This window comes from Gopherus flavomarginatus, chromosome 5 (assembly GCF_025201925.1).
Source record: "Gopherus flavomarginatus isolate rGopFla2 chromosome 5, rGopFla2.mat.asm, whole genome shotgun sequence".
NCBI lineage: Eukaryota > Metazoa > Chordata > Testudines > Testudinidae > Gopherus > Gopherus flavomarginatus.
Window position 1 is genome coordinate 95,200,323 of NC_066621.1, and position 27,808 is coordinate 95,228,130.

At 42.2% G+C, this 27,808-nt stretch overlaps 1 protein-coding gene and 2 long non-coding RNA genes across 6 annotated transcripts in view; 1 reads left to right on the plus strand and 2 right to left on the minus strand.

Moving 5' to 3' along the window:
• PTGR2 (prostaglandin reductase 2) overlaps positions 1-27,808 on the plus strand; it is a 35,183-nt gene that overhangs the window by 4,965 nt on the left and 2,410 nt on the right. For 3 of the 4 annotated variants that reach the window (XM_050956049.1, XM_050956048.1, XM_050956047.1), the window contains exons 2-7: positions 15,915-15,991; positions 19,076-19,194; positions 21,162-21,353; positions 22,390-22,560; positions 24,040-24,249; positions 26,195-26,316. In XM_050956049.1, coding sequence (XP_050812006.1) covers positions 15,955-15,991; positions 19,076-19,194; positions 21,162-21,353; positions 22,390-22,560; positions 24,040-24,249; positions 26,195-26,316 — 851 coding nt within the window. In that variant the 5' untranslated portion in view covers positions 15,915-15,954. Of the gene's footprint in view, positions 1-1,280; positions 1,381-15,914; positions 15,992-19,075; positions 19,195-21,161; positions 21,354-22,389; positions 22,561-24,039; positions 24,250-26,194; positions 26,317-27,808 lie in introns of those variants that run through there. The other variant, XM_050956046.1, reaches the window with a different exon arrangement.
• LOC127052437 (uncharacterized) lies at positions 13,267-20,548 on the minus strand. The gene is made up of 2 exons (XR_007774745.1): positions 19,588-20,548; positions 13,267-14,379 (listed from the first exon to the last, which is right to left on the minus strand). It is a non-coding gene; the product is annotated as an uncharacterized LOC127052437 (long non-coding RNA).
• Positions 22,374-27,329, minus strand: LOC127052436 (uncharacterized). The gene is made up of 3 exons (XR_007774744.1): positions 27,232-27,329; positions 26,626-26,719; positions 22,374-22,464 (listed from the first exon to the last, which is right to left on the minus strand). It is a non-coding gene; the product is annotated as an uncharacterized LOC127052436 (long non-coding RNA).

Below are 27,808 nucleotides of genomic sequence, written 5' to 3' on the forward strand. Positions count from 1 at the left end.
AGAATTAAATGTAAGTGTAAGAGAAATAAAAATTATGAAATGCATAGACCAGTCAAAACACTAAAATAACACACTTTGAAATAATAAAATTACAGAGAATATATGTGCATTATGGGAAGTACAAAGAAATAACAACAACAATAATACAAGTATGTGTTGGGAGGTGAGTGTGAAAGAGACAGAGACTCTGTGTGTGTGTGTGACCCAGACTGTGTTTGTGCTGGCTACTGGGGAAGTTTCTGAGAGTCGCCATGCGCTATCTCTTTAAGGCACTCATTGAAAGCTCTCCTGCTCTGTCCTGAGCCCTGTCTCCCTTTCCCCGCTCTGTGGAGATGGAGTATGTGGGCAGGGGGGAGTGTGTGTGTGTAGACTGTGAGCTGGCTGCTGAGGAAGTCTCAGAGACCATGTGCTGTCTCTTTAAGAAAGGCACTCACGGCCCAGAGGCGCCCATCGTTCAGACCGCAGAAACTCTGGGTCCTGAGCCAGACTGCTCCCTCTCCCCTGCACTGCGGAGATGGGGTACAGAGGTGGGGGGAGGGAGACACCCTGACATCAGTGCCCCTCTCCCTCCCCCCACTCTGCATAGCCAGCAGGAGGGTCCCAGGAGCAGCTGCAGGAGCAATGTAGCTGCAAAGTGGTGAGAGGGAGAGGCACCTGAACACTGCTGGATGAGCGTGCTCTGCTAATCAACTGAGCAGCACTTGAATCTCACCTTGGCGGCAGCCCAACTGCACAGTTTAGAGGGAACATAGTGCCCCGTCCTTCTGCCTGTAGGGCCTGTGCAAGGAGATTTCCTTCCTCTGTGTCCCTTCTGTGAATTTTTCCATAGGGGGTTATGCTCCAGGCCTATGCTGTTTAAGCCTTTTTTTTGAATAGGTACTAATATGTGGCCCAGTCCTACAAACTCTTATTCACATAAGTTGTCCTGTTGATTTCAGTAGGGCTACTCAGGTGAGTTAGAATGTGTAGGATTAGACTGTGGCTTAAAATGTAAGGCCTTAATTTCAGTCAGAAAACACCAAACAATTTTCTGCTTATCATTTGTAAAATAAATACATATGTAATTTTTGGAGATTATTTAGTGAGTGTTTCTCAATATATATTTTATTACACACACAAACTATGTTAAAAAAATATCACTAAGGTTGCAAAGTCAAGCACTCAGAAATGAGGAAATGCCAGAATGAAGGTTGCCCGTGCAACTTCAGTTCAGGCTCCTGGTGTCAAATTACAGTATTTAACTGCATGATTACATACTGTTTTCCCCCTGCCTCATTTAGTGCCCAGGACAGATTGTGCTCTGGGAATGAATAAGGGTTGTGGAATGAAGAATACTGTTGTCTGTAGGACCCCTGGCTCAGCTGTTGCAGAAGTTGGAAGGTATGCACATATTGCAGATACTGGGATGGGTGGGCATAGGCCCTTCCAAAATTTAAGGCCCACTGCCTCAAATAAGGGGGAGGAACGCCTCCTGGTCTGATTGATGGCCATCTTGCCAGTGCCAGGAGCAGGTTGATATGGAGGTCTCGTGCCTCTGTAAGACCATGGGTGGGGTGTGCGTATACAAGGAGGTGTGGGGAGAAATGCAGTTAGAACCTCAGCAGGTTCTGGAGGAGCTGGAAGAGGGGCTGCAGCCTGATGCGCTCTACATAGATGTATGCCAGGGTCTCTCTTGGTGCAAAAGGGGCAAGTGTCAGGAGACTTTGTGAACCACACCAACCACATGACCGTGCTCACAGCTCCACAGAGGGGCTACCAGCTGAATTCCCCCGAAGGGTAAGGGACTAATGTAGAATACAGGCTGGGCCACTGTGGCTCCCGGCCTTCTGCAGGTGGCAATAGCTGCTGCCACTTGGTGTTGAGGCAGGACACAAGAGCAAGGACATGGAGCGTGAAGCATGGACAAGTATAGATGTTTTTGGGCATAGTTTAGAGATGGGCTAGCTGAATGGCATTCAGCCTACTTGGGTGATGCATTGGAGGTCTCTAGAGGTCTAGTGGGGTTGGAAGATGTGTCGCAAATGAGGCAAGGGGTGCCAGAATGAGAAAAGATGGTTTCATGGTTAAGGCACTTGAATGTTGGCCTTGAGAATTAGATTCTATCCCTGCCTCTGCCAAACTGTTCCTGTGTGTTGCTGGGAAAGTCATTTAAACCAGACTTTTCTCTGGTGGTCACTAATTGTGTGTCCTCAATTGTTTTTTTATGTGATTTGAGACCCTGGGGTCTGATCTGAAGAAGTGCTGAGCACTGAGCTGCAACTGAAGATTTGGGAGCTGTGCCTTGAACATATAAAGTGGTTTATAATGTTAAATATTCTGAAATAAAAAAAACAGGTCCTAGTTGTCTCAAGTTTGGCACTCAAACATAGTGGATTAATTTTTACTTTAATCTCTGAGTCTCAGGCAACCTTAATTCTGGCATTTCCTAACATTTGAGTGCTTTCCTTTGCAATCTTAAAAACATTCTTTTAAATATGGTTTTTGTTGCAATTTATTAGGTTTTTTAAACCTAATAAACATTTGCCTCTTGAGCTAACTGAATAACTGATAGCAGTAGTGGATTGTCATCCTCTATGTATACCAGTGCAAGATGAAGATGAGACACATACCTTGCTAGTGGGTTGCCACAGATATTTGCTGACTCCAAAGAAATGAGGCTCAGGAATCCTGGATTCCATTCCAAGCTCTGGAGGGATGTGTACTGTAGTGTCCACACAGACTCTTCTGCCCATTTCATCAAAATTTGACCCCTTCTGCTCTGTCTTTCTGAACCTGTCCATAGAATGTCAGAGTTGGGAGGGACCTCAGGAGGTCATCTAGTCCAACCCCCTACTCAGGGCTGATCCCCAGGAAGTTTTTTTACCTCAGTTCCCTAACTGATTCCCTCAAGGACTGAGCTCACAACCCTGGGTTTAGTAGACCAAGGCTCAAACCACTGACCTATCCCCCCCATGTCCTATTCCTTTTTCTTCCCCATGCTGGCTCCTCATCCCAGTTCTAGTCTCCTCATCTAGCCAGTCCTAGTCTCCTCCTCAAAACACGCCATCTGAATCACAGTTCTTTGTGCATCTCCCTGAGGCCCCTTGTCACAATCTATTCCTCCCAACTTGGTCTGGCTCTTGTCCCATCTGCATTCAGATCAGGCACCCTCCTTCTCCTTGCTGCCTAAGCCCAGCTGGGAGAAGCTTTAAGAGCACAGAAGAGACAGGTTCCTACTCTCAGTTCTTGTGCCCAGTTCTGGCCCTGGCACTGCCTGCAGCAGCCCAGAGTGGCAATTGCAGGGAATGCTCTGCTCAGCTCCAGTAGGAAGCATGCTTAGAGCAGACATAATCTTTGGAGACTTTAGCTGTAAAAGTCTAGCATGTCTCTAATAAGCATGAGCATACTGTGATTTTTTCAAAAACTTATAACTTGGCCAAATTTGAGTAGATTTCCCTAAGAATAGCAAAAAGCATATACCTGATATAAAGGCCCATCCTCTGCCAAATTTCAAGTCCCTGCTCCAAAGCAGGAGACACTGGCAGAGTCACGAAGAAAGAGTTGCCAGAACTTTTTAATATGGGAAACATGGTTCCCCAGTCTTTTTCTTGGAAACAGCTGAACCTTTTTGGCTGAAACTTTCCAGAAAAATTCAGCTTGAGACAGACACCTAGCATATAACATTTCAACCCTAGTGGTTAAAGTTTGGCAAAATTATAAGCAATTGAAAGCACTATCTTATAATGGGAAGTGTTGGGAAACCTTAATAATAAACAGTGCTACCAATACACAAATGAAAACAAAAAAGCATTGATTTTTTTCCCCAAAATAAAGCCTACAACATTGTTGTCTTCACTAATGTATTTTAGTCCTTTGAAAGGGTTGTTGTATGCCTGTTTGCAAAAGTGGGAAGGGACATGGGGAAAAGTAAAAGTAGGTCAGAGAATGTAGTTGAGACTCCTCTGGGAATATTGCTGTGACCCTCTCTAATGCTGCTGTTGCTCCAGCATGACTCAAATGATTCTGGCATTCAGTCATGGTTGTTTAACCTTGCTGTAATTTATACTCTGAATGTGATAAAAGAACATTCTCAATTAATACACTCAGTCCATTATTATTTGAAAAGCTTAATGTGTTAAAGTGTGTAGCATCTTATCCTAAAGAACTGAACCAATACAATTTTCCTTAGAAATGGCGTTTATTGAATGATACACGTATTCAAGGCAGTAATGTAAATACTGCTCTTTTTTTTTTCACTTTTTAAAGAAAAATATTTTTCCTTTCAGTCCCTCCAAAAGACTCCCATAATCCAATGGTGCTAAAACGTGTGATCTTATTTTTTTTCTTATGAAGTCTCTATTGCTTTTTAATGTTGGAAGATATTGGTGCTTCATGTTACATTGTGATATTAATGTGTCCAGCATTTTTCACTTGTGTAATGGTTTATTGGCTTGCAGCCTGGAATAAGTGCAGTTGTACTGAGAAATAAATGTCCATCTCCATAATTATCTTTTACTGTGACAGCTGCCATAGAGTGACACTTCAGTCACCAGCTTCCCCCTTATTCTCTCACCACCCACTCACTGTATCAGGGAAGGTCTCCAAATGGCATTGCTGTACAAGTTTATCAACAACAGATTAGTAAGCTGAACTCAAATATTAACAATATTCCTGTCCCCAAGAACTTCAGACCTTCAAATAAGTCATCTAAGATTTTGCTCCTTAGCTGCCTCCCCCTTTCTCTCATTTTCCTGTGCACTACTGCAAATGTGCTGTTTTCCTGTGTTTTAATATTTTTGTTTGTTAATCAGAGATTTTAAAAAATGCATTGATGCTAAGATGGTAAAAATATGTTTAAATAACTTCAACACTTACTAACATACTGGAATTTCCAGATGGGGCTGAATATTTTGAGGTCTGCACTTATTGTGTGCCACAATACAGAGCAGGTGTTAGGGAGGGTAGAAATACATATATATTTAAGAATTATTAATTGGCCCTTGTTAATACTCTTTCCATTCTCATAATACAATTGCGTAGTGACTTCAGAATTACAAAGATTGTCAAAAGTGTGCACATAAAAACTTAATCTCTCTCTCACTTAGGCCCATATTAAAATAACTACATGATGCCTCTGGGTGAAATTCATTACACCTACATAAAACCTGTGTATTTAGGCTTTAAGTGGGTGGAGTGTGGAGAGATTTTTGGGGGTGAAATCCATTCCTTATACTCAAACCCCAGAGCTGTTGAGTGGGGCTGCTGCAGAGACTCCTGTGGCTGCGATTTCAGCCTATGGTTATGAAAGTGACAGCCCTTCTATACTAGTTGCATGGGATGCTTGGGCCACAGGATCAGCATAAATGTGGATCCTTTGACTCCTCCTTAGTTCATCCCCATTGAAGTCCTTCATAAAGGTTTATGCAGTAGTAACACGGTGAACTATTCCATGGTGCATGGGAACTGTGCATTTACTCTGCCTGCAGACACCCCTTTTCCAATTCTATCTAGGGATTAAATTGTGCAGAGGGCCACATCAAGCAAGAGTACGCATGTCAAGGTTTCTTCCCCACTCTGAACTTTAGGATACAGATGTGGGGACCTGCATGGACACTTCTAAGCTTTATTACTAGCTTAGATCTGGTATCGCTGCCACCATCCAGAATTTTCAGTGTCTGGATTACTCCCTTTCCCCCAAAACCTTCCCCTTCCTGGGTAGCCTTGAGAGACTCCTTCACCAATTCCCTGGTGAGTCCAGATCCAATCCCTTGGATCTTAAAACAATGAGAAATTAACCATCCCCCCTCCTTTCTCCCACTAACTCCTGGTGGCTCCAGATCCAAACCCCCTTGGATCTAAAAACAAGGAAAAAATCAATCAGGTATTAAGAAAAAGGCTTTTAATTAAAGAAAAGAAAGGTAAAAGAAAACCCTCTGGGAGAGGTTAGCATACCAGCTACTCTCACAGACAACAGATTCAAAACACAGAGGATGTTCCCCTGGGCACAAATTTAGTTACACAAAAAAATACCCAAATACCCAATTTGATTCTACCTCTAATTGCATAAGACAGTTTACAAAGAAATAAACATAAACCTATTTATTCCTTTCTAAAACTTACTACTCTGATAAGAGGCTGGTTCCTTGATCTTTTTCACTCCAGCTGAAACTTAAACTCTCAACAAAGGAAAAATTTCTCTCCTTCCTTTTGAAACATCTTGTTCCCCCATTGGTTCCTCTGGTCAGGTGTTAGCTAGGCTAGGTGAACTTTTTAACCCTTTACAGGTAAAAGAGGCATTAACCATTAACCATCTGTTTATGACACGCCCCCCAAATCTCAGACAGTATGGAACCACACTGGCAGTGATTTCTTCCTAGAATTTTAGAATAAACAGATTAATAAAACACATGCACCCTTACATATACTACTAATTATATAAAACTACAAGATTTTTCACATTCCAAGGACAATTTAACCAGTTAACTCCGGGAAGCTTTCATGGGAGAGTGCATCAGCTTCTTTGTTAGAAGCTCCTGAAATGTGTTGAATTTCAAAATTAAAATCTTGGAGAGCTAAACTCCATCGAAGAAGTTTTTTGTTGTTTCCCTTGGCAGTATGAAGCCACTTTAGCGCAGCATGGTTGGTTTGTAGCTGGAAACGCCATCCCCAAACGTATGGGCGTAGCTTTTCCAGGGCATACACAATGGCGTAGCATTCTTTTTTACTGATTGACCAGTGGCTTTTCCTCTCAGACAGTTTCTTGCTGAGAAACACGACAGGATGAAATTCTTGATCCGGTCCTTCCTGCATTAAAACTGCTCCTACACCACGCTCAGATGCATCTGTGGTTACTAGGAATGGTTTGTCAAAGTCTGGGGCCCTTAGCACAGGGTCAGACATGAGTGTTGCCTTAAGCTGGTTAAAGGCCTTCTGACATTCATCAGTCCACTTAACTGCATTTGGCTGTGTCTTTCTGGTTAGGTCTGTTAGTGGGGTAGCGATTTGGCTGTAGTGTGGTACAAATCGCCTGTAATATCCGGCCAAGCCTAAGAAGGATTGGACTTGTTTCTTTGTCTTTGGGACAGGCCACTTTTGGAAAGCATCCACCTTGGCCTGTAGGGGATTTATCGTTCCTTGACCCACCTGGTGTCCAAGGTAAGTCACTCTGTTTTGGCCTATTTGACGCTGTTTAGCTTTAACAGTTAGTTCTGCCTGCCTGATCTGCTCGAAGACTTTTTCCAGGTGCTTCAGGTGTTCTGCCCATGAATCAGAAAAAATGGCCACATCATTAAGGTAGGCAACTGCAGATTTTCCAAATCCTGCTAGGAGATCATCTACAAGTCTTTGGAAGGTGGCGGGTGCATTTTGCAGCCCGAAGGGAAGCACATTAAATTCATACACCCCTGCATGGGTGATGAAGGCTGACCTTTCCTTGGCGGGTTCATCTAGCGGTTCTTGCCAGTACCCCTTGGTTAAGTCTAATGTAGAGATGAACTGGGCATGTCCCAACTTCTCCAATAGCTCATCGGTGCGTGGCATTGGATAGTTGTCAGGACAAGTTACAGCATTTAGCTTACAGTAGTCCACACAAAAGCATATTTCCCCATCTGCTTTGGGAACTAGAACCACAGGAGATGCCCATGCACTGTTAGAGGGGCAGATTATACCCATCTGTAACATGTTTTGGATCTCCTGTTCTATAGCAGCTTGGGCATGAGGAGACACCCGGTAGGGTGGGGATCTAATTGGGTGAGCATTACCTGTGTCAATGGAGTAGTATGCCCGTTCAGTCCGTCCTGGGGTGGCTGAGAACATTGATGCGAAGCTAGTGCACAGCTCCTTGATCTCTTGCTGCTGCAGACGTTCCAGGATTGTGGAGAGGTTCACCTCTTCGACGCCACTGTTACTTTTTTCTTCATAATAGACACCTTCAGGCCACTCAGCGTAATCTCTTCCCTGGGCTGTAAACTGACAAACCTTTACTTTTCTGGAATAAAAGGGCTTTAGAGAATTAACATAGTACACTTTAGGGTTGAGGTGGGGAATGCTATGAGATAGTTAACAGCTCTCAGGCACTCTTGGACCGTGATTGGCCCTTCCCATGACGCTTCCATCTTATGGGCCTGTTGCGCCTTCAAGACCATAACCTGGTCCCCTACTTTGAAGGAACGCTCTCTGGTATGTTTATCATGTCAGACCTTTTGCTCTTTCTGAGCATCCTTTAGGTTTTCTTTAGCAAGGGCTAAAGAGTGTCGGAGGGTGCTCTGTAGGTTGCTTACAAAGTCTAGAATGTTAGTTCCTGGAGAAGGTGTAAATCCCTCCCATTGCTGCTTCACCAACTGTAATGACCCCTTAACCTCGTGGCCATACACAAGTTCGAATGGTAAAAACCCTAAACTGGGATGTGGTGCAGCCCTGTAGGCAAAAAGCAACTGCTGCAACACCAGGTCCCAATCATTGGAGTGTTCATTTACGAATTTATGTATCATGGCCCCCAAAGTTTCATTAAACCTCTCCACCAGATCATTGGTTTGATGGTGGTAAGGGGTGGCAAGCAAGTGATTCACCCATGAGCTTCCAACAGGTTTTTTACGGTCCCTGCCAGGAAATTAGTTCCCGAATCTGTAAGAATGTCGGAGGGCCAACCTACCCTGGCAAAAATGTCTGCTAAGGCCTGGCACACAGTTTTAGCCCTGGTGTTGTTTAGAGCAACTGCTTCCGGCCATTGGGTAGCAAAATCCATGAAAGTCAGTATGTACTGCTTTCCTCTTGGGGTCTTTTTTGGGAAAAGTCCCAGAATATCCACAGCTACTCGCTGAAATGGGACCTCAATTACGGGGAGTGGCTGGAGAGGGGCTTTGACCTTGTCTTGGGGCTTTCCCACTCGTTGGCACACCTCACAGGACCGGACATAATTAGCAACATCCTTGCCCATTCCCTCCCAGTAGAAAGACTTCCCCAACCGGTCATTGGTTCTGTTCACCCCAGAATGACCACTGGGATGATCATGGGATAAGCTCAAGAGTTTTACCCGGTACTTAGTTGGAACTACCAACTGTCTTTGAGGATGCCAGTCTTTCTGGTGTCCACCAGAAAGAGTCTCCTTGTATAGAAGTCCTTGTTCTACAGCAAACTGGGATCGGTTAGAAGAGCTGAGAGGCGGTTGGGTGCTCCATGCTGCCACCCAAGCTTTCTGAAGGCGGTCATCTGCTTCCTGCTCAGCCTGGAACTGTTCCCTTGAGACTGGAGACATCAATTCCTCCTTAGACTGTGGACTTGGGCTTGGTCCCTTTGAAAGCGATGTAGGTGATGGGGTTGTTTTTGTTGATTGTGAACCGCTCTCCGCTGCTGCACTATGTGATATTTCAGGCTCTGGCTGAGCTTCTTGGGTAGAGTTGTCGGCTGCTTCTGCCAGTTCAGGCCCGCTGGTGCCCTCTGGCGTTGGAGTTGTAGATGGGTTTACAAGCGCTGGAGTCAGTGCTGGCAACGGTTCTGGTACTGGTTGCTTCGCCAGTTCCAGTTCTGGGACTGGATTTACTATGGCTGTAGCATTCATGGGTAGAAGATCCGGTTCCACCACCTCTGTCTGGGTCTCTGGTAACACAGATGGGGCCCTGGTGGACGGCTCAGGAACAGGGATGGGTGTGGAAGCTTGCTTGGCCTGGCTGCGTGTGACCATTCCCACTCTCTTGGCCAGCTTCACATGGTTGGCCAAGTCTTTCCCCCAGTAGCATGGGGATGAGATAATTGTCATAGACTGTAGAAGTCCACATTCCTGATCAGCCTTTGTACTGGACAGGCAACTTAGCTGTAGGCAAGTTTAAAGATTTTGACATGGATGGGTGAATTGTCACTTGGGCTTCTGGGTTGATGAATTTGGGGTCCACTAAGGACTGGTGGATAGCTGACACTTGTGCCCCAGTGTCTCTCCACGTGATAACCTTCTTTCCACCCACTCTCAAGGTTTCCCTTCGCTCTGAGGGTATTTGAGAGGCATCTGGGTCTGGTATCTCTGGTGTGATTGTGGTGTAATGAACTGTAATTGGTTGGGGTTCTTTGGGCAGTAGGCCTTCATATGTCCCAGTTCATTACATTTAAAACATTTCCCAGCTGACTGGTCACTGGGCTGAGGTGGGTTGCTGGAGACTGGTGAGGTGGGACAATAAGGGGTCTGGGGCTTTCCTTGGGTTGTAGGTGGGGCCTTGGTTTGCCCGTGGTGATAGGGTTTAGTTTCGGTTTGCCCCCTCTGATATTCGCTCCAACTGCTGGTAGTTTTTTTTTCTTTTCTGCCACTTCCACCCATTTGGCTCCAATCTCCCCCGCCTCGGTTACAGTTTTGGGCTTCCCATCTAGGAGGTACCTTTCTATTTCCTCAGGAACACCCTCTTAGAACTGCTCCATTTGCATTAGGAAGGACATCTCTTCCAGAGAGTTAGCACTTGCTCCTGATATTCAGGCATCCCAATTCTTTCCAATGTGGTAGGCTGTCATAGTATAATTCCCAATTCTGAACCTTAGCGTCCAAAATATGGGTACTAGCATGAATTCCCCTAAGCTTAATTACCAGCTTAGATCCTGTAGTGCTGCCACCAATCAGGACTTAGAGTAGAGTGCCTGATAAACTCTGGTCTCCCCCAGACCTTCCCTGGGGACCCCCAAGACCCAAATTCCTTGAGTCTCACAACAAAGGGGAATAAACCATTTTCCTTCCCCCTCCTCCCAGCTCTTTCTTGCCCTGGGTGCACCAGGAGATCACCGTGCTTCAAACTCCTTGAATCACCACACAGAGAGGAATGTTACCTTCCCCCCTCCTCCTCTTTTCCCTTCACCCAGAGGCAATACAGATTCAAACTCCGTGAATCTAAAACAAAGAGGAAATTCACCTTTCCCTTCTCCCCACCAATTCCCTGGTCAGTACAGACTCAGTTCCCTTGAACCTCAACAAGGGGAAAAATCAGACAGGTCTTAAAAGCAAAACTTTTAATAAAAGAAAAAAGAATAAAGAAAATCACTGTAAATTCAAGATGGAATTTTACAGGGTCTGTCAGCTTCTAGAAACTGGAGAAAAAGCCTCCTCCAGCAGAAATACAATTTAAAATACTTCCAGCCAAATACACATTTGCAAATAAAGAAAAACAAATAAAAAGACTATACCGCCTTTCTACCTTTGTACTTACAAAATTGGAATAGAAGATTAGAGAGCCTGTAGGTACGTGTGGTCACTCTCAGAGCCCAGAGAGAACAAAGCAAAACCCAAAAAACACAAACAAAGGCTTCCCTCCACTGAGATTTGAAAATTTTTTGTCTCCTGATTGGTCCCCTGGTCAGGTGTTTGGTTCCCTGTTTGTTAACCCTTTACAGGTAAAAGAGACATTAACCCTTAACTATCTGTTTATGACATAGGCATGTCGGGTAAATGACACATCTGGTTTCCACCTTAGGGCTCTGAACCTCCGACGGGCATGCTCAGGTGTTAGCCCCATTCTGATTCTGGCCTTGATTTGAAAAAGTTTTTAATCGTTCATATGTTCCTTGGGCATTTCAGCCACCACCTCTGCTAAGGGTCCACTGAGCTGTGGCCTCAGCTCTATCATGTACTGGTCTGTAGGGATGCTGTACCCATGGCAGGCCCTTTTGAAATTTTCTAAGAAGGCCTCAGTATCATCACCTGCCTTGTAGTTGGGGAATTTTCTGGGATGGGAAACAGTACCTGGAGAAGGGTTGTTAGGGTTGGCTGGTAATCCTGCTTAGCCCTTGCTAATTCCAGGGAATGCTTGTGGGCCTCCCTCTGGATCTCCATAGCCCTCTGGTGGTCAGCCTCTTTGACTTTCTCTTCTCTTTCTCTCGCCTCCATTTCTTTTTGTTTCTCCTCCATAGCTCTTTTGTGGGCAGCCTCATCTCTGGCCATCTGTCTGTCATGTTACTTTTGGTTCTCCTCAGCCCAGAGTTTGGCTAATTTGAGCTCCTGCAGTATGTGTTTTTTCCCCTTGCTTGACATGTTTCCCTGTTCTGCCTGAGCTATCTTGGTTTGCGAAGTAAAAAACAAACAAAACCCACAGCTTTTAACTGGACTTCTCAGAATGAGAAGAAACCAGAAAAACTGGTTTGTAACTTGTCTTTTGCAAACTGTTAATTACCCTCCAGCTAAGCCCAGCTGGAATCCTTTCTAATAAAGCCTTGTTAGAAAAACCTTTATCTGTTTGCCTTCAGGGTATCTCTCCTTCACTGCTTCCCCAGCATCTCAAAGGAGGAAAAAAAAATCTGGCTTTTGGTACCTAAAAATTCCTCACCGCTGCTCACCATGTCAAGGTTCCTTCCCCACTCTGAACTTTAGGGTACAGATGTGGGGACCTGCATGGACACTTCTAAGCTTAATTACTAGCTTAGATCTGATATCGCTGCCACCATCCAGATTTTTCAGTGTCTGGATCACTCCCTTTACCCCCAAAACCTTCCCCTTCCTGGGTAGCCTTGAGAGACTCCTTCACCAATTCCCGGGTGAGTCCAGATCCAATCCCTTGGACCTTAAAATAAGGAGAAATTAACCATCCCCCTTCCTTTCTCCCACCAACTCCTGGTGGATCCAGATCCAGATCCAAATCCCATTGGATCTAAAAACAAGGAAAAAATCAATCAGGTATTAAGAAAAAGGCTTTTAATTAAAGAAAAGAAAGGTAAAAGAAAACCCTCTGGGAGAGATTAGCATACCAGCTACTCTCACAGACAACAGATTCAAAACACAGAGGATGTTCCCCTGGGCACAAATTTAGTTATACAAAAAAATACCCAAATACCCAATTTGATTCTACCTCTAATTGCAAAAGACAGGTTACAAAGAAATAAACATAAACCTATTTATTCCTTTCTAAAACTTACTACTCTGATAAGAGGCTGGTTCCTTGATCTTTTTCACTCCAGCTGAAACTTAAACTCTCAACAAAGGAAAAACTTCCCTCTTTCCTTTTGAAACATCTTGTTCCCCCATTGATTCCTCTGGTCAGGTGTTAGCTAGCCTAGGTGAACTTTTTAACCCTTTACAGGCAAAAGAGGCATTAACCGTTAACCATCTGTTTATGACACACCCCTTTTCCAATTCTATCTAGGGATTAAATTGTGCAGAGGGCCACATCAAGGCAAGTGTGCGGCAGAGTATGGAGTTGAACTGAGCTCTCCCAAGTTCCAGGCTCGTACCCTTGCTCCTGGGCTACTGTACTTCTTCATAGTTTACATCTGTATGTTTAGTTAGCAAACTCTATGAATATTTCAATATTTATGCACCTTCTCGTAAATACTAATCTCTGTACTTTTAAATGTTAAGATTTTAACTGTAACATTATTTGATAAACTAGCATCCATAACAAAAGTTACAAAGATGTTATGTGTTGTGAACTATACTGTGCTAACTTGGTTTTGTTGTGGCAAGCTGTGTGGGTTACCATATACAGTGTAATTATTCATAGATATGACTTGGGTATAATACCAGCGGCTGATAAATCAATATACAAATATTTAAAATAATCTGTAACATTTATGGTGGCAGATCAGCCACCTTCTTCACCCTCAGAGCAGCCAACTGTCTTTAGGGGATGGATCAGTGGTGACCTACAGGGAAAACAAAGGATCAAAAAAGAGGCTTGAAGAGGAGAGACTCTACGGAGGGCCCATAACAGCAAGCTCACCAAACTGGTATTTAAGAATTCCACATTTCATAGTTTTGCACCACTTGGTAATTGAAATCTCGGAAGAAAACCAGGTCCCATATACTTTCATTCTCATAAACAGCATTTGAAAATGTAAGGCAAATAAACACAAATATTACACCTCATGCATATGTCAAATGTAGATTTATTTTATTTTATTTTATTTTATTTTTGAGAAGAAGGGAGAGGGACCTGCATATGTTCATTCCTACCCCACTTAGGAAAGGAGATGTGCATATTTTTGTTACGATCATTCCCACCCCATTTATTTATATATAATACATGTACGCACACTTGTTTTATTTCTTATATTTTGTAACATTCAAGGATAAAGACGAACAAGCACTCCAAACTAAACAGATGAGTCCAGAAAGAAAAAATCATCACTAAATCTGATTAGTTGTTCTTATCAACAAAATAAACACTGTGACAGAGATATCAGCTAGCATGTTTTATTTTTTAATGCCCTTGATGCTTATGGAGGTTAATGTTTATGGAGCTCAGTTGAGCAAGAAGTATATATGTAATCCAGGGGTTAGCAATAGGAACATTATTATTTTATTCTAAATCCTAGAAGTCCATGAGATTGTAATTTTCTCTTTATTAATTAGGTTTATATCACATCAATCACCATGGCATTTTCAGTAGCATAGACTCAATCAGTGTTGGACACAAATTTCCAGTCCTCTATTTCATTCACCTGTTGAAATACAGGGGGAAACCACTCAGGAAAACAGTTCTAGTGGTGTAAAATTCTTCCTCACCTCTGACCCTTCTCAGAAGAAAATGTGCTGCTGAAGCAGAGACCTGATATTTCCTTTCTTCTCTTCATGGGGAGCAAAACTTGAGTTGCCTTATATTGCTATCTCTTATCTCATATTGAAAAACATATCTTAAGTGGCAGTCTTTAGTGCAATGTAATTATTTTTTATTTATTGCTGTCACTGACATGTCTATCTTTTACTTGACTGTGTCAGACCTACATACATACACCTTAGTTCGTTTAATGTAATGAGCCATCTAATCTTATTTCTCTATATTTAGCTATATGTTTGTGTGTTGGGGTGTATGTTTACCATCCCTTAACATGGATATAATCCATACTGAAATTAGAATAGGTACCTCTGAGTTTTTCATTTTTTTTCATAGGGACACTAATTAACATGAGATTATTAAAAGAGGGCTTGTGGTTGTTGGATTTTTTAAATAAATCTAATTTGTTTTTCACTTTTACTGCTATTTAATTGTCCAAACTGAAAGAATGAAGGGAAAAAGTAAAGTAGACTAGGCTGTTTTACTTCCTGATTTCACATACTGTTACAGTGGTGTTTGGATTCGTGTTGCAATCACTGCAGAGGAATATTTAAATATAAACAAAACCTGTTTCCATTTTTACAGATAATATATATTTAATAAAACCTATTTCCAGCCCCTATTTTTTGGGTCTGAACTATCTGACATTGAGTTGAGTGGGATGGTGCACATATGTAAAATTGCATGTGTGTTGGCAGGATTGAGACCTTTAGTTGTATCCTAAAGCCTTTCCAGAAGATGCCATTGGGCTACAGGGTGAAATCTTGGCTCTATCAAAGTAGATGACAAAATTCCACTAACTTAAATGGGGTCAGACCTTCACAGCTAATCTTTTTTTACTCCCTTTGTTGCTGAAATTTGAATTCATGTTAACAATAATTTTCTATGGAATGTCAGTTCATGTCAAGACAAACCAGCTGTGCTGAAAGAGTTTTTTCTAACACATCTGGTATAACTATCAGCAGAGACAATTAAGCATGGGCTTCATTTATAAGTTTAAAGGAACTGAGAGTGAAACGTTACCTTATTGAAGTCAATAATTTAAAAAATAAGTTAATCATTCATTTTGGGTAAATTGTTCTCTTTTAGCTCTTTTCCTGCTTCTTTCACACTCTGTATTCCTTAATCAGTTTCCCATCATCATCCTTGCTAACAGAATAGTTGCAGAGCAAAAGTGAAGGATGGCAGGGTTCTCCTACCTCAAGAAGCAGAAGATATGCAGCTGTCTGTAGTCAGTTGTGACTTCAACCACAGCCAGTCTATGAGACCATTTAAATGTTATGATCTCCACTGGACCCACATGTGGAATTTAAATGGTTTTTCTCTGGGTTTCAAATTACTGAATACTTCACCCTCAAAATGTTTCTCAGTAAGGAAATTTTATAAATTTGACATGCATTTCAAACAGCTTTTGCTTTGCAGGGTCACTGACGTACAGTGTGGAATTCCTGCTAACGTAGTTATGATTATACAAAGAGTGGTGTTGAACTCACGTCCTGGTATGTATTTTTTTCCAACAAAAGATCAGTGTATTTTGTATAATTGCATAATACTCCTAAATGGGGAGGGAAATGGAGGAAAGTAACATGAGATATTTCCAGAAAGTAATGTGCAATAGAAAAAGAGGTTTATGATAAATGTGTAGTTATTGAGCCTGTATATGCAGTCTTCAAACTTTTAGGCAAGATCATAGAGTTAGGTGTAATATTAGTGACTCAATGGCAATAGTCAAAGGCACACTATCATTTACAGCTTTTTAGCTTTAAAATTTGTTCTCATTTTACTCTGCTGTTTGTAATTCACTCTGAGATGATTGACAATAATATGCTTCTCTGCTGACTTCTGTCTTTTTCTTTTGGCAAACTTTGAATCTCTGTTTCCTACCATATTTCTAAGGACCTTGAAATTTTCATGGCTTTTGTTGTTGTTTGTTGTTTACTTCTTTGCTTATGCACTTGCATCACTGTAGATGTCAGAACAACTCTTGGAATAGTGTTTATTAGTTTGCTGCTGCAGAACTAGTTAACATTTTGACGTTTTTGGATATTTCTGTTTGGAAATAGTTTTTGCAGGTAAAAACGACAGTGGTATCTCCTGTAGATAGGTGTTTCTCTAAAGCGAGTGAAGGATCAATCCATGACCTAAATTTGTGCAGTTAATTCTAAAAATGGCCCCAATTCTTAGATCTGGCTGAGGTGCACTTAGCACAGACCCTGGAGAGAAGCTCTCCAATCCTGGAAATTACCACAGCATCTGGACTTCTCTAATTTAAGCACAGTTGCTTATGGCCCCAAAGGGATTTTGTGTCAGGGAGGAATATCTAAAACATATTGATTGGCACTCTGGCCATACCATATTTTCCCCTGGCAAGACTTCTGCGTCAAGGGAGGCCGGAAAGGGAAGTGGTATAGAGTCCATCCGGCCAGATCCACCAGCTTTCTGGAAGTGGCACAGAGAGGTTGTATCAGACCAGAGAAACTGGCCCAATGCTGCCTCTGTGTTTTAGAGTGCGGGGCTAATCAGAACCTTGTCGCTACACAAGTATGTCATCGTCTTTGGAAAATAAGAACAACTCAATTTTTGTGAGCCAAGTTTGGATTTGATCTCTATCTCATTTTTCTAACCTGCCCTGATGTCCAGACTGTGATACAGTGAAGTGAACTTATACATTATGTGTAAAAAATATTAGCCTGAATAAATTCTGTCCCATATTATATATATACACTTAGTTTATTAAAAGACATATGAAATTATAATTATGTTAAATGAATACAATTAGTGAGTGTGTTTGGGTATTGATTTTTGTTTGTTTTTTAATTTTTCTCAATTACCCTTGACACTTCCTAATTTCAGAATGAAAAGTATAAAAACAGCATAATTCTCTCGTTACACAGGTGCAATTCAGTAGTATTGCGTGTGTGTAACTTAGAGCAAAATTAGGCACAATGGATCTGATTCTTTTCTCACTTACAAAAATTCCATTGCCATAACTGTGAGATCAGAACTGGGACCAGCACTTTTAAAGTATCCCAAATCCAGCTGTCCTTACTTCAGAGCACTGAAATTGTCCTATGCAGGCATTGACATTCACATCCCACTTGAGTGAATGGGGTTGGGGAAAAGGGTGAATTTACCTTTTCTGTGGTTTGTGTGTGGCTGAAGACCATTCTGCAAGGCAAACTGATTTAGGTTATCAAGGCTATCTTTGCAACAAAAAGAAAACTTAGATATTCTTTTTGTTTTGCTTCCTATAGAAACTTAGATTAATCTGGAAAATTGATCTAAGAATAAAATGACTAATAATCATTCATTTATTAAGGAGGTTAATTTTTTAGCCTCCAACTGGTTAAATCAGGCCTGCACAACATACGGCCCATAGTCCGCATGCGGCCCGCGGAGGCTCACTGTGCGACCTGTGGGGGGATTCTAAATCCTGCGCACACGGCGCTCTGTGGGCAGCCCAGAGCCCTTTGAATCCTGGCTGCGGCTGAGATTTAAAGGGCTCAGGGCTCCCTGCCACTGCGGGCAGCCCAGAGCCCTTTGAATCCGGCCGTGGCTCCAGTGGCTGGGCTGGGGCTGGGATTTAAAGGGCTTTGGCTCCCCTCAGCAGCAGGAGCTCTGGACCCTTTAAATCCCTGCTCCGGCCCCGCAAAGCTCCGGGTTCCCCCAGCTGCCGGAGCCCCGGGCCCTTTAATTTGCCCCTGAGGGCTCCCAGCCACCTCTTCAGCTGGGAGCCCCTGGTTGATTAAAAATCAAGTATCACCTCCCCACCCCCAAACTTCCTTTTTGGCCCGCAGCTGTTTTGGTGGGGTGGTGCTGGGGAAGGAGGGTCTGTTTCTGCAGGGCTGGGCGGTGCTGGGGTGGGGTGGGGTGTTTCCGTGGGGCCGGGAGGTGCTGGTCTCAGGGGGGTGGTGTTTCCGCAGGGCCGTGAGGTTTCGGCCCTCAGCTGTTTTCTTTGGAGTAATGTGGCCCTCGCCTCTTTACGAATTGTGCAGGCCTGGATTAAATGTACCTTCTGTGCAAAGTCATATGCTATATTTTAAAAAATATTCTTGTTAACCATTTTGAATGCTAATATGAGAAAATGCAAAGCTACATGTGAGCATCATAGTTCAGTCCAAAAGAACTATGGCCGTGATCCTGCAAACACTAATGCATGGATACTCGAACATAAGAAGTGCTGTATTGTGTCAGAGCAACGGTCCATCTATCCCAGTATCCTGTCTTCCAAATCTGAAGTTAAGCGCATGCATGGATAAGGGTTAGGGTTCTCACCACCCTACAAGATGAAGCTGTAAGTCAGTTTCTCCCTTGCTGAAAAGATCCTTGGAAACATTTACAGGGATACAGAAAAGCCCTTTTATTTCTTTTGTTTCAGAGAAATAAATAATCAAGACATGCTATGCAAGAATGCTATGTCAAACTGGAATTTTGTGAATTTTAGTCCACTTAATTTATTTACTAAAAAAGGAGGCAGAACATTTAAATAAAAGGCCTCAATTTTTTAAAAATAAAGTTAGATCAAAGGTTTTATCACTGATTCATTTGGAGGTTTTTTCTGCTTCACTTTAAAATAATTCTAGGTAAAAATGGTGTGCCAGTGGCAGAAAACTTCCGAATGGAAGCGGTCCCCCTACCAGATAAAATCACAGATGGACAGGTACGAGCTCGAACCCTCTACCTCTCTGTGGACCCTTACATGGTAAGTGAAAGAACTGAGGTAATGTCAGGAGATTTTCTAAAAATGATTTTACCTCAGTGCCAACCATGATGTTTAGTGTGAACTATACAAACCATGAGCCAAACTCATCCCTGATATAACTCTATTCACTTCTGTGGAATTATATTAGGGGGGAATTTGGCATTAATGTGCCTGTGGCTTATATATATATATATATATATATATATAAAATAGCAAAAATCAAAATTCCCTGATATTCATAAAAAGCAGTCAGGTAGGCCCAGACCCTCAGAGGTATTTAGGTGCTGAACTCCATGGGAACACAGTGCCTAAATACCTTTGAAGATCTGGGCTTATTTCCAAGCACAGAATTAGTACACTTAAATTCTATGTAGTTATCCAGTTTTTACTTACATATATTGTGCCAGGTGCTCGTCTGCTCTGGATGGTTTAGGAAGGAGCAAAGAAGAAACAAACAGCCTGTGGAGGGGCCAGTGAGGCTATCTCATGCTCCGTCATCCTTCACCAATACCTGCAAAAGCCCTTCCATATGAACAATATATAGTTGGGAGTGCTGTGGATTTGGGGGTGGAACTAGGCAGAGCCACCCTTAGCAATTTTTGCATGGGCCTGTAAAATAAAATTTTCAAGCTTCACGAAGAAAAGGACTAGACAAACTCTTTTTTTTTTTTTTTTAAGAATATAAAGGAAGGATGAGACAACCCTGACATTTCTAGATTCCCCTAATCATAGAGGGCCCACAGCCATGGGCTTCAAAAGCACCACAGTTTTGCTCTGAAACTGAGTAGCAGCAACAGCTCTATACAGAATAGTCCCTTGTTAATTTGGCAGAAATTCTAATAGAAAATCCAGCAGGGTTAGTACTGCCAGCCCAGCACAGAATCTAGCACAAATAGCTGGGCATCGGGATTCACTCCAGCCTGCACTCTAGGCCTAGGGTGTGGGACAGCAAGAGGCCAGTGACAGCAACCTGAAGGTCAATCCCACATCTGTGCCATTAAAGGAGGTAGCAGCAGCACCATCACCCACCCAACTAGCTCTCAGAAGAAGCAGATCAGGAATGATGTGGAGGAAGGAGAGATGGGAAGGAGGCGTGAAAGGTGGGGGGCATTCTTTTCTCCCAAGAGCCCAGCTGCCTTTCCAGCAACAATTTATGATTCAACATCCATTTTCAATGCTCAATTTCTATTGAAAAAAAAATAAATTTAGGGTCAGATAGGGCAGCTGAACTCAAGTGGCCAAGATATTTTCACTAAAGGAAGAAGTAGAAAATCCTATTCAAAACATTACCATGACATTTCATATTAAACCCATAGTCTCTTAAACCAACCATTCTGGAGTCTGGGTTGGTGGCCTACTAATAATGATTTGCATGGTTACATGAGAGTAGGGTTACCAACCCTTCAGGATTCTTCTGGAGTTTCCAAGAATTAAAGATTAATCTTTAATTAAAGATTGTCATATGATGAAACCTCTAGGAATACGTCCAACCAAAATTGGCAATCCTGTATAAGAGACCCAGCTTTTATTGATCCTTGGCTCTTATTCCCTGGGATGACAGGAGCTATGATTATGCAAGAGAAGTATTCTTGGCCCTCTGTAGTGAAGGAGTACCCCATGTTTCTCTATAAAGTTCTCTTCATCCAATTAAGTAGTGTTAATTGGGTTTGAAGAGAATCTCAAGTCCCTATTGGCTAGAAGTTTGTGTGTGGTGTGGTGCATTTAGGGTGTGTGTTTGTGGTGACACTATTGAGGAAAATAAAATTTCCTCCCTTTGTATCTAAGTGAATGACTGAAAGGAGAAATAAATAATTAAGAATGTGAAAGTGGTGTTCTTACTGAAAATTTTGAAGAAGCCCTTTGTGCTTTGTTATTAAATGCATCCCACGCCAAAGTTACTGAACATGTAAAGGAAGCTCATGTACACCATCATGCAAGAATCTCCTCATTAAAGCCTTGTCTTTTAGCGCTGCCGCATGAATGAAGACACAGGTTCTGATTACCTCCTACCCTGGCAGTTGTCTGAGGTGGCTGATGGTGGGGGCATTGGGATTGTGGAGGAAAGCAAACATGCTAACTTTGCTAAAGGGGATATTGTAACTTCTTTCAACTGGCCCTGGCAGACAAAGGTCATTCTAGATGGAAGACTCCTCCAAAAGGTAACATACTGAACTATAGAAAATTAAGTTAGTGTGTATACTATTTTTCTCCATTTTTAAAAAATCTTTTGTTTGCATGTGACGATTGTTATTTTAGAGATATGTCAAGGACAAAGCAGCGCTAATAAAGCAATCAGTTATTACAAAGCAGATCAAATTAAGTTTGGCAAAGTCTACATTAATTTCTCTTTTATTTGTAAGAAGCAATTAGGAATTCCTTTTCCTGCCACTAAATAATCCAATGTTGATGAAATTGTTAAATTCATCAGCATTTTCTCTGAGGCTGCTATTAAGGTTTGTCCATTAATCATGCAAACTCCAGATCGAACTTTTGACACCCGATCACCAACATATCTTACTACTATGCTCTTAACACATTTTGTATTAAATGCAAAAAGCATACATTAGTGAAACCTTGTAAAATCTCAAGCACACCCACAACGGTAAGGCTATTCAAAGTTACAGTTCTGTAATGGCTATAACTTAGCCCCTCTGCACACAGAGTATTTAATATATATTGCATTTTTACTATAGACAGAAAAGTTCTGCAACTTGAGGTAGATTGGCTTTCTGGAAACATTTGTTTTAGGACTATTGGTGTCATTGACTCAACTCCAAGATATGTCCACCCTGCTGTAGCATTTGTGAGGCCATTGAGGGTGTAGTTCAACATTGTTAACTATTTTCTGTCTCCAAACCGGTATTGACAATAGCGTAATTTTACATCTTACCTTCTAATTTTTAAAAATCCTTAAGTCTCTTGTGAGTGACTTTTTGTTAAAATAGTTTTTTTTTCCAAAATGCTTTTATGTTTCACTTTTTTGTAAACTTGTTATTGAAGTATTATAGTAGATCTGACAGCTGGTGTACAGTAGGCTTCTGAATACTGGTTTATACTTTGTCTGAACTAAACAGCCTGGGTTATTTTGTACTTGTGTTTATTTAAAATGTCGACATCCTAAAATCTGCAGTCAACAAATAATAATAATAATAATAATAATCCAAAATCTCACTTTAATTTTTTTTTCTTGTGTAGCTAGATCCACAACTGGTTGATGGACACCTCTCCTACTTTCTTGGTGCAGTTGGCATTACTGGGCTGACCTCCTTTCTAGGAATAAAAGAGAAAGGACATGTGACTCTGGGTGCCAATCAGACAATGGTTGTCAGTGGGGCTGCTGGTGCCTGTGGTTCTGTGGCTGGTCAGGTAAACAGGTTTAAGATTTGCAAGGGAATGAGCTATTACTTCTAAGTTCTGTCTTGTGAGATGTGCCTTCTTGTAACTCCACTGATTTCACTGGAGTTACACCCACCTGCTTATTTCGTCTGTGAATTTGGCTCACAGTCAACAGTGACTCATGCTGAGTGTATTTAGGTTTTGAACTTCAGATTCTTGAAACTGGGAGGGGAGGAGAAGTTGAGTATGATGATTACTTTGTCACTGGCTTGAAAGTAAACAAACTTATTTATTGCATAGTAGTCTGCCCCCAATTTCTAATTGCCTACCTGTTTACTTAATACACTAATTTTCATATAGAAAAATATTTTACCAGATTTTTATAGTGTTTAGTTGTCAATCTTACAGACTTTGGAACGTTATGATAAAGTACACTCTTACCAAAAGTTGTGTGAAAGGCTACTAGACCAGTGGTTCCCAAACTTGTTCCGCTGCTTGTGCAGGGAAAGCCCCTGGCAGGCCGGGCTAGTTTGTTTACCTGCCACGTGTGCAGGCTTGGTCAATCGTGGCTCCCAGTGGCTGTGGTTCGCTGCCCCAGGCCAATGGGAGCTGCTGGAAGTGTTGCGGGCTGGGGGACATACTGGCTGCCACTTCCAGCAGCTCCCATTGGCCTGGAGCAGTGAACCGTGGCCACTGGGAGCTGCGATCGGCCGAACCTGTGGACGCAGCAGGTAAACAAACCGGCCCGGCCCACCAAGGGCTTTCCCTGCACAAGCAGCGGAACAAGTTTAGGAACCACTGTACTAGAGTATTGATGTGTTCACCCGTGCATTAGGATGATATGGCTAGTGAAAAGCATAGTAAATACTTTCATATGTTGCTTTGGATAACATTATGTAAGAATGTCCAATCTAGATCAGACCAATGGTGCATCTACTCAGGTATCCTGTCTTTTGACAGTGGCTGAAGCCTAATGCTTCAGATAGAATGAACAGGACAGGGCAATTATCATCCCCTGTTGTCCAGTCCCAGTATCTGGCAATCACAGGCTTAGGGACACCAAGAGCATGGAGTTGTGTCCCTGACTATCCTGTTTAGCCATTGATGGACCTATCCTTTCCTATCCATTCTTTATATTTTATTGGTATACAGTTCTCTAAAAGGTAGTAATATTATTTATCCTCCCAAGCTTTCCAGAGTAAAGTGTGTATACACAGCATTCAACAAGTAAACTTAAAAGAAGTCAAATTCAAACACGAACTGTTACACCACAGCATTTGAACAAATACATCAAATTAGAGTATATTTGCATTTTGATTTTCCAGTCTTTTTACTGGAGACCCAATCACTGGAGGGAAAATGGTCCTTGACATTTGTCAGTCTTAAATTGTATTCAGCCCCTAAAGTACTGGTGTCTGTAATTCTGCTAGTTAAAATTCAAGTGATTACAGGGTACTGAAATGTGGGCAGATTGATGGTCTCACTGTTTTGTTTATGGTGTTTCTGCAGATAGGCCGCCTAGAGGGCTGCTCTAGAGTGGTAGGAATCTGTGGTACAGATGAGAAGTGCTCCATTTTGGTCTCAGAAATGGGGTTTGATGCGGCTATCAATTACAAGAAGGGGAATGTGGCAGAGCAGCTGCATGAACTCTGCCCAGCTGGCGTGGATGTTTATTTTGATAATGTTGGTGGAGACATCAGTGATGCAGTTATAAATCAGGTACCTATACCAGCTGTCCTGTTTATACGTCCTCCCACACCCAAATTCTTCATGCATCTTTTAGAATGAGTGTAATATAAACCAGCCTGATGAAAGATAGGAAAACCTTCCATTCCCACATGTACCTGACATGGTATGGCTACATTTGGAATTTCAAAGCGCTGCCCTGGCAGCGCTTTGAAGTGTGAGTGTAGTGAGAGCGGTAGCGCTGGGAGAGAGCTCTCCCAGTGCTGCATGTAAACCACATCCCTTACGGGTATAGCGTGCAGTGCTGGGAGCCGTGCTCCCAGCGCTGCTGCCCTGATTACACTGACGCTTTACAGCGCTGTATCTTGCAGCGCTCAGGGGGGTGTTTTTTCACACCCCAGTTGTAGCGCTGTAAAGTGTGAGTGTAGCCAAGGCCTGAATGTGATTGAGTCAAACTGTCCAAACATCAGACACATAAGCCTATCATGCTGAACTGGCCTGATAGCCTAGCAGTAGCAATTTTGCATTGTGATGCAAGAGTCCTGAGTTTGATTTCTACTTCTGGTGTCTTAATCCTCTAACTAGCAGGGACAGGGGAGTACTTTAGCAACAATGCCTGTCTGAGAGGGTGATTACTGTTGTTTTTCAACTTTGATCATCTCTGGTTTGTTAAGGAGTAACATTACTGGGCTCTAGTGAGGGTCCTAACCAGTCCTCTCTGGTAGTATCACCAGAGTTGGAGGTGGGAAGGGGAGAAAATAGGGGCACTTATCAAGACCTTAGTGAGACAGTCAGTGAAACTCTTCTCTCAGGAAAACTCTTATCATGATAATCCAGTTTATCAGCTGAATGAGGTTTACTCAGTTTGAGAAATGGGTTATTGTTTGTCCACCTCCTGAAAACATCATTTGGAGTCCCTGGGAAGGCGGAAAATGGATTATTCATTCTTACTCAAGCTTTACTAGAAGAACCTTTCAGAGTATTTGGGTAATCTGAATGCTGCTGGGATCAATCAAGGAAATAGTTGGGGAGAATTAATTCCAGTTGTTAAATCACTTCTTATACCTACTGTTATCTCACTGCATATTATGCATTTCCAGGAATCTCTGACTCCTGTCAGCCCTTGAGCGCAGGTACCCTCTGGGATTTGGTGGGCCAACAACAGGAGTCAAAGATCTCCCATTTTTTGTTGAGGCTATTCTACTGCTGGGCTAGAGAGAAGGAAAGGTGTTTTTATTTATTTATTTTATTTTATTTTATTTTAAAACTTGGAATGTGGCAAGGGAGTGTAATATTCTGCACTTCACATGCATAAGTGGTTGAGGGGACTCATATTTTCATGAGTGAGAGACTACATTGACACCGTCTTCCTTACTCCTGTTTCACAAATTAAAAGAATAGAGTAGAAAACTCACACTTCTTAATTGTGTAAGACTGCAGAACAGATACATGGAATGTTTTTTATTTTTCATTACGCAGCTAAGTATGTGGGGGAGGGATAGCTCAGTGGTTTGAGCATTGGCCTGCTAAACCCAGGGTTGTGAGCTCAATCCTTGAAGGGGCCATTTAGGGATCTGGGGCAAAAATCAGTCTGGGGATTGGCCCTGCTTTGAGCAGCAGGGTTGGCCTAGATGAACTCCTGAGGTCCCTTCCAACCCTGGTTTGCACTGTTCTTCCTTCCACAGTAAACATCCTCACTCAGTAAAGTAACAATCCCTCATATTTGTTACCCAGTTAACACCCTTGTTGAATTGTACAGTGGGGTCTTATCCTCCCACTACTGCACTGTTTTTAAACCACCTGCTGCACCATTGCAAGCTGAATGACCATATGCATACAATTCTTCTCTCAATGTCTTCTTCTAAGTAAAATGACTTGTTGCATGATTACCATATATAGTCTAATGAACTTCTAATAAGCTTGTGTCTTTTTGAGGACAAAGAAAGTAGTATTTCTAATTTTATGTTGTCTCAAACAGATGAATCAGAACAGCCATATCATCCTATGTGGACAGATTTCCCAGTATAATAAAGATGTACCTTATCCTCCCCCACTGCCTCCTGCAGTAGAAGAAATACGGAAAGCAAGGAATATCACAAGGTATATTTCTCCTTCCCCACCAGCTTCAGGGTAAACTGAACACAAATTTACAGGTGTTGAGTTTACGTTATCAGTATATTTGATCTGAGGAGAGGGACTCTGGATCCATTGTAAGCATTTTTATGGTAACACTGTGGATTACTGAAAAAGAGGGAAGGACCTGGTGATTTTATGTTTTACAGCTGTTTGTATTATAAACATTTGGTGAGGAGGCCACTAAATGGGCAGAAGGGACACTGAGAATTGTGACTTCAAGTGGTACTAACATTGCAGAATTAAAAATTTTAATTAGCTGATTATATGCCTCACCTGTGGTCACTTGCTTTATTCTTTGGCTGTCTGTCAGTCTTTTCAATATGAAGAAGGTTCTGTTACCAAATGTTCTGTAGCAAGAGTGTTGTCTCTGAATATAGTTGTGTGCGAGGAGAGAAAATTAAGTAGAATCCTGCTTGGAAGGTATTGTGATCACTGCATCTTCCACTTTTTAAGTTACTCTTTTTAGTACTAATTTCCTTTATTAGGGAAGAGGATTTCAAATATGACACAATATATACAGGAAAAAGATTCATGAATGTAAATTAACATGGGCTCTTGGTTAGGCTTACACTAAAATAAGGCTGCAAAGACTAAACTCTACTAGTGCTCAAGGTCCCCTCTATACCCACCCGATAATCACAGGAAATTAATAGATATGCCTATCTGATCCTATAGGATGGTCCTTGTTAGGACCGTCCAGAACAGATAACTAATGCATCAGGTCTAACTTTTTCAGTCTTTTGTTGGCCACTTCCAATCCTTTAATGGATCACCTCCCATCTTACCCACTAAATCTCCACATTCCTTGGAGCATTCTACACCTGAATAAGCTTCAGAAATAAACAGTGTATATACTGGTTTGAGATCCACTGCTCTCACCTTAAGCATTAATTACAGTTGTATACCTCACTGAAGTCAGCGCTTTAATGTGGCTGTGTAGTTGTGGCAGCAGCGCTGGGAGCGAGCTTTTTTGTTCGCGGCTTCCACTTGGGATGGCAAAAAAAAAAAGAGTAGAAAATTACCTGCATTTTACAGACACACATTAAGCTGATCTCTCTAGTACAGGGGTGGGCAAATGTCTGAGTATGGAAATTGTATGGTGAGCCATGAATGCTCATGAAATTGGGGGTTGGGGACATGCTGCTGCTTCCAGGAGCTGCTTTAGGTGAGTGGGAGCTCAGGGCTGGATGAAAACATCCCCCAGGCCATAGTTTGCCCACCCCTGCTCTAGTAGCACTCCTTGACTGCTAGTCCTCCTTTCAATATTGTTTGAAATACAGGCAGGATTACTTGTCTGAGACCACATTATTTCATCTAAAGCTTCCATTGTACCGAATTGTATGAGCAAGCTTGCTCAGCAGCTGTCTGCACTACCTCTAACTATAGCGAATGCTATTAATCTTCTGTTACATTTGCCCACAAAACTGAAAAAATTTCAAAGGCGTTTGAAATATAT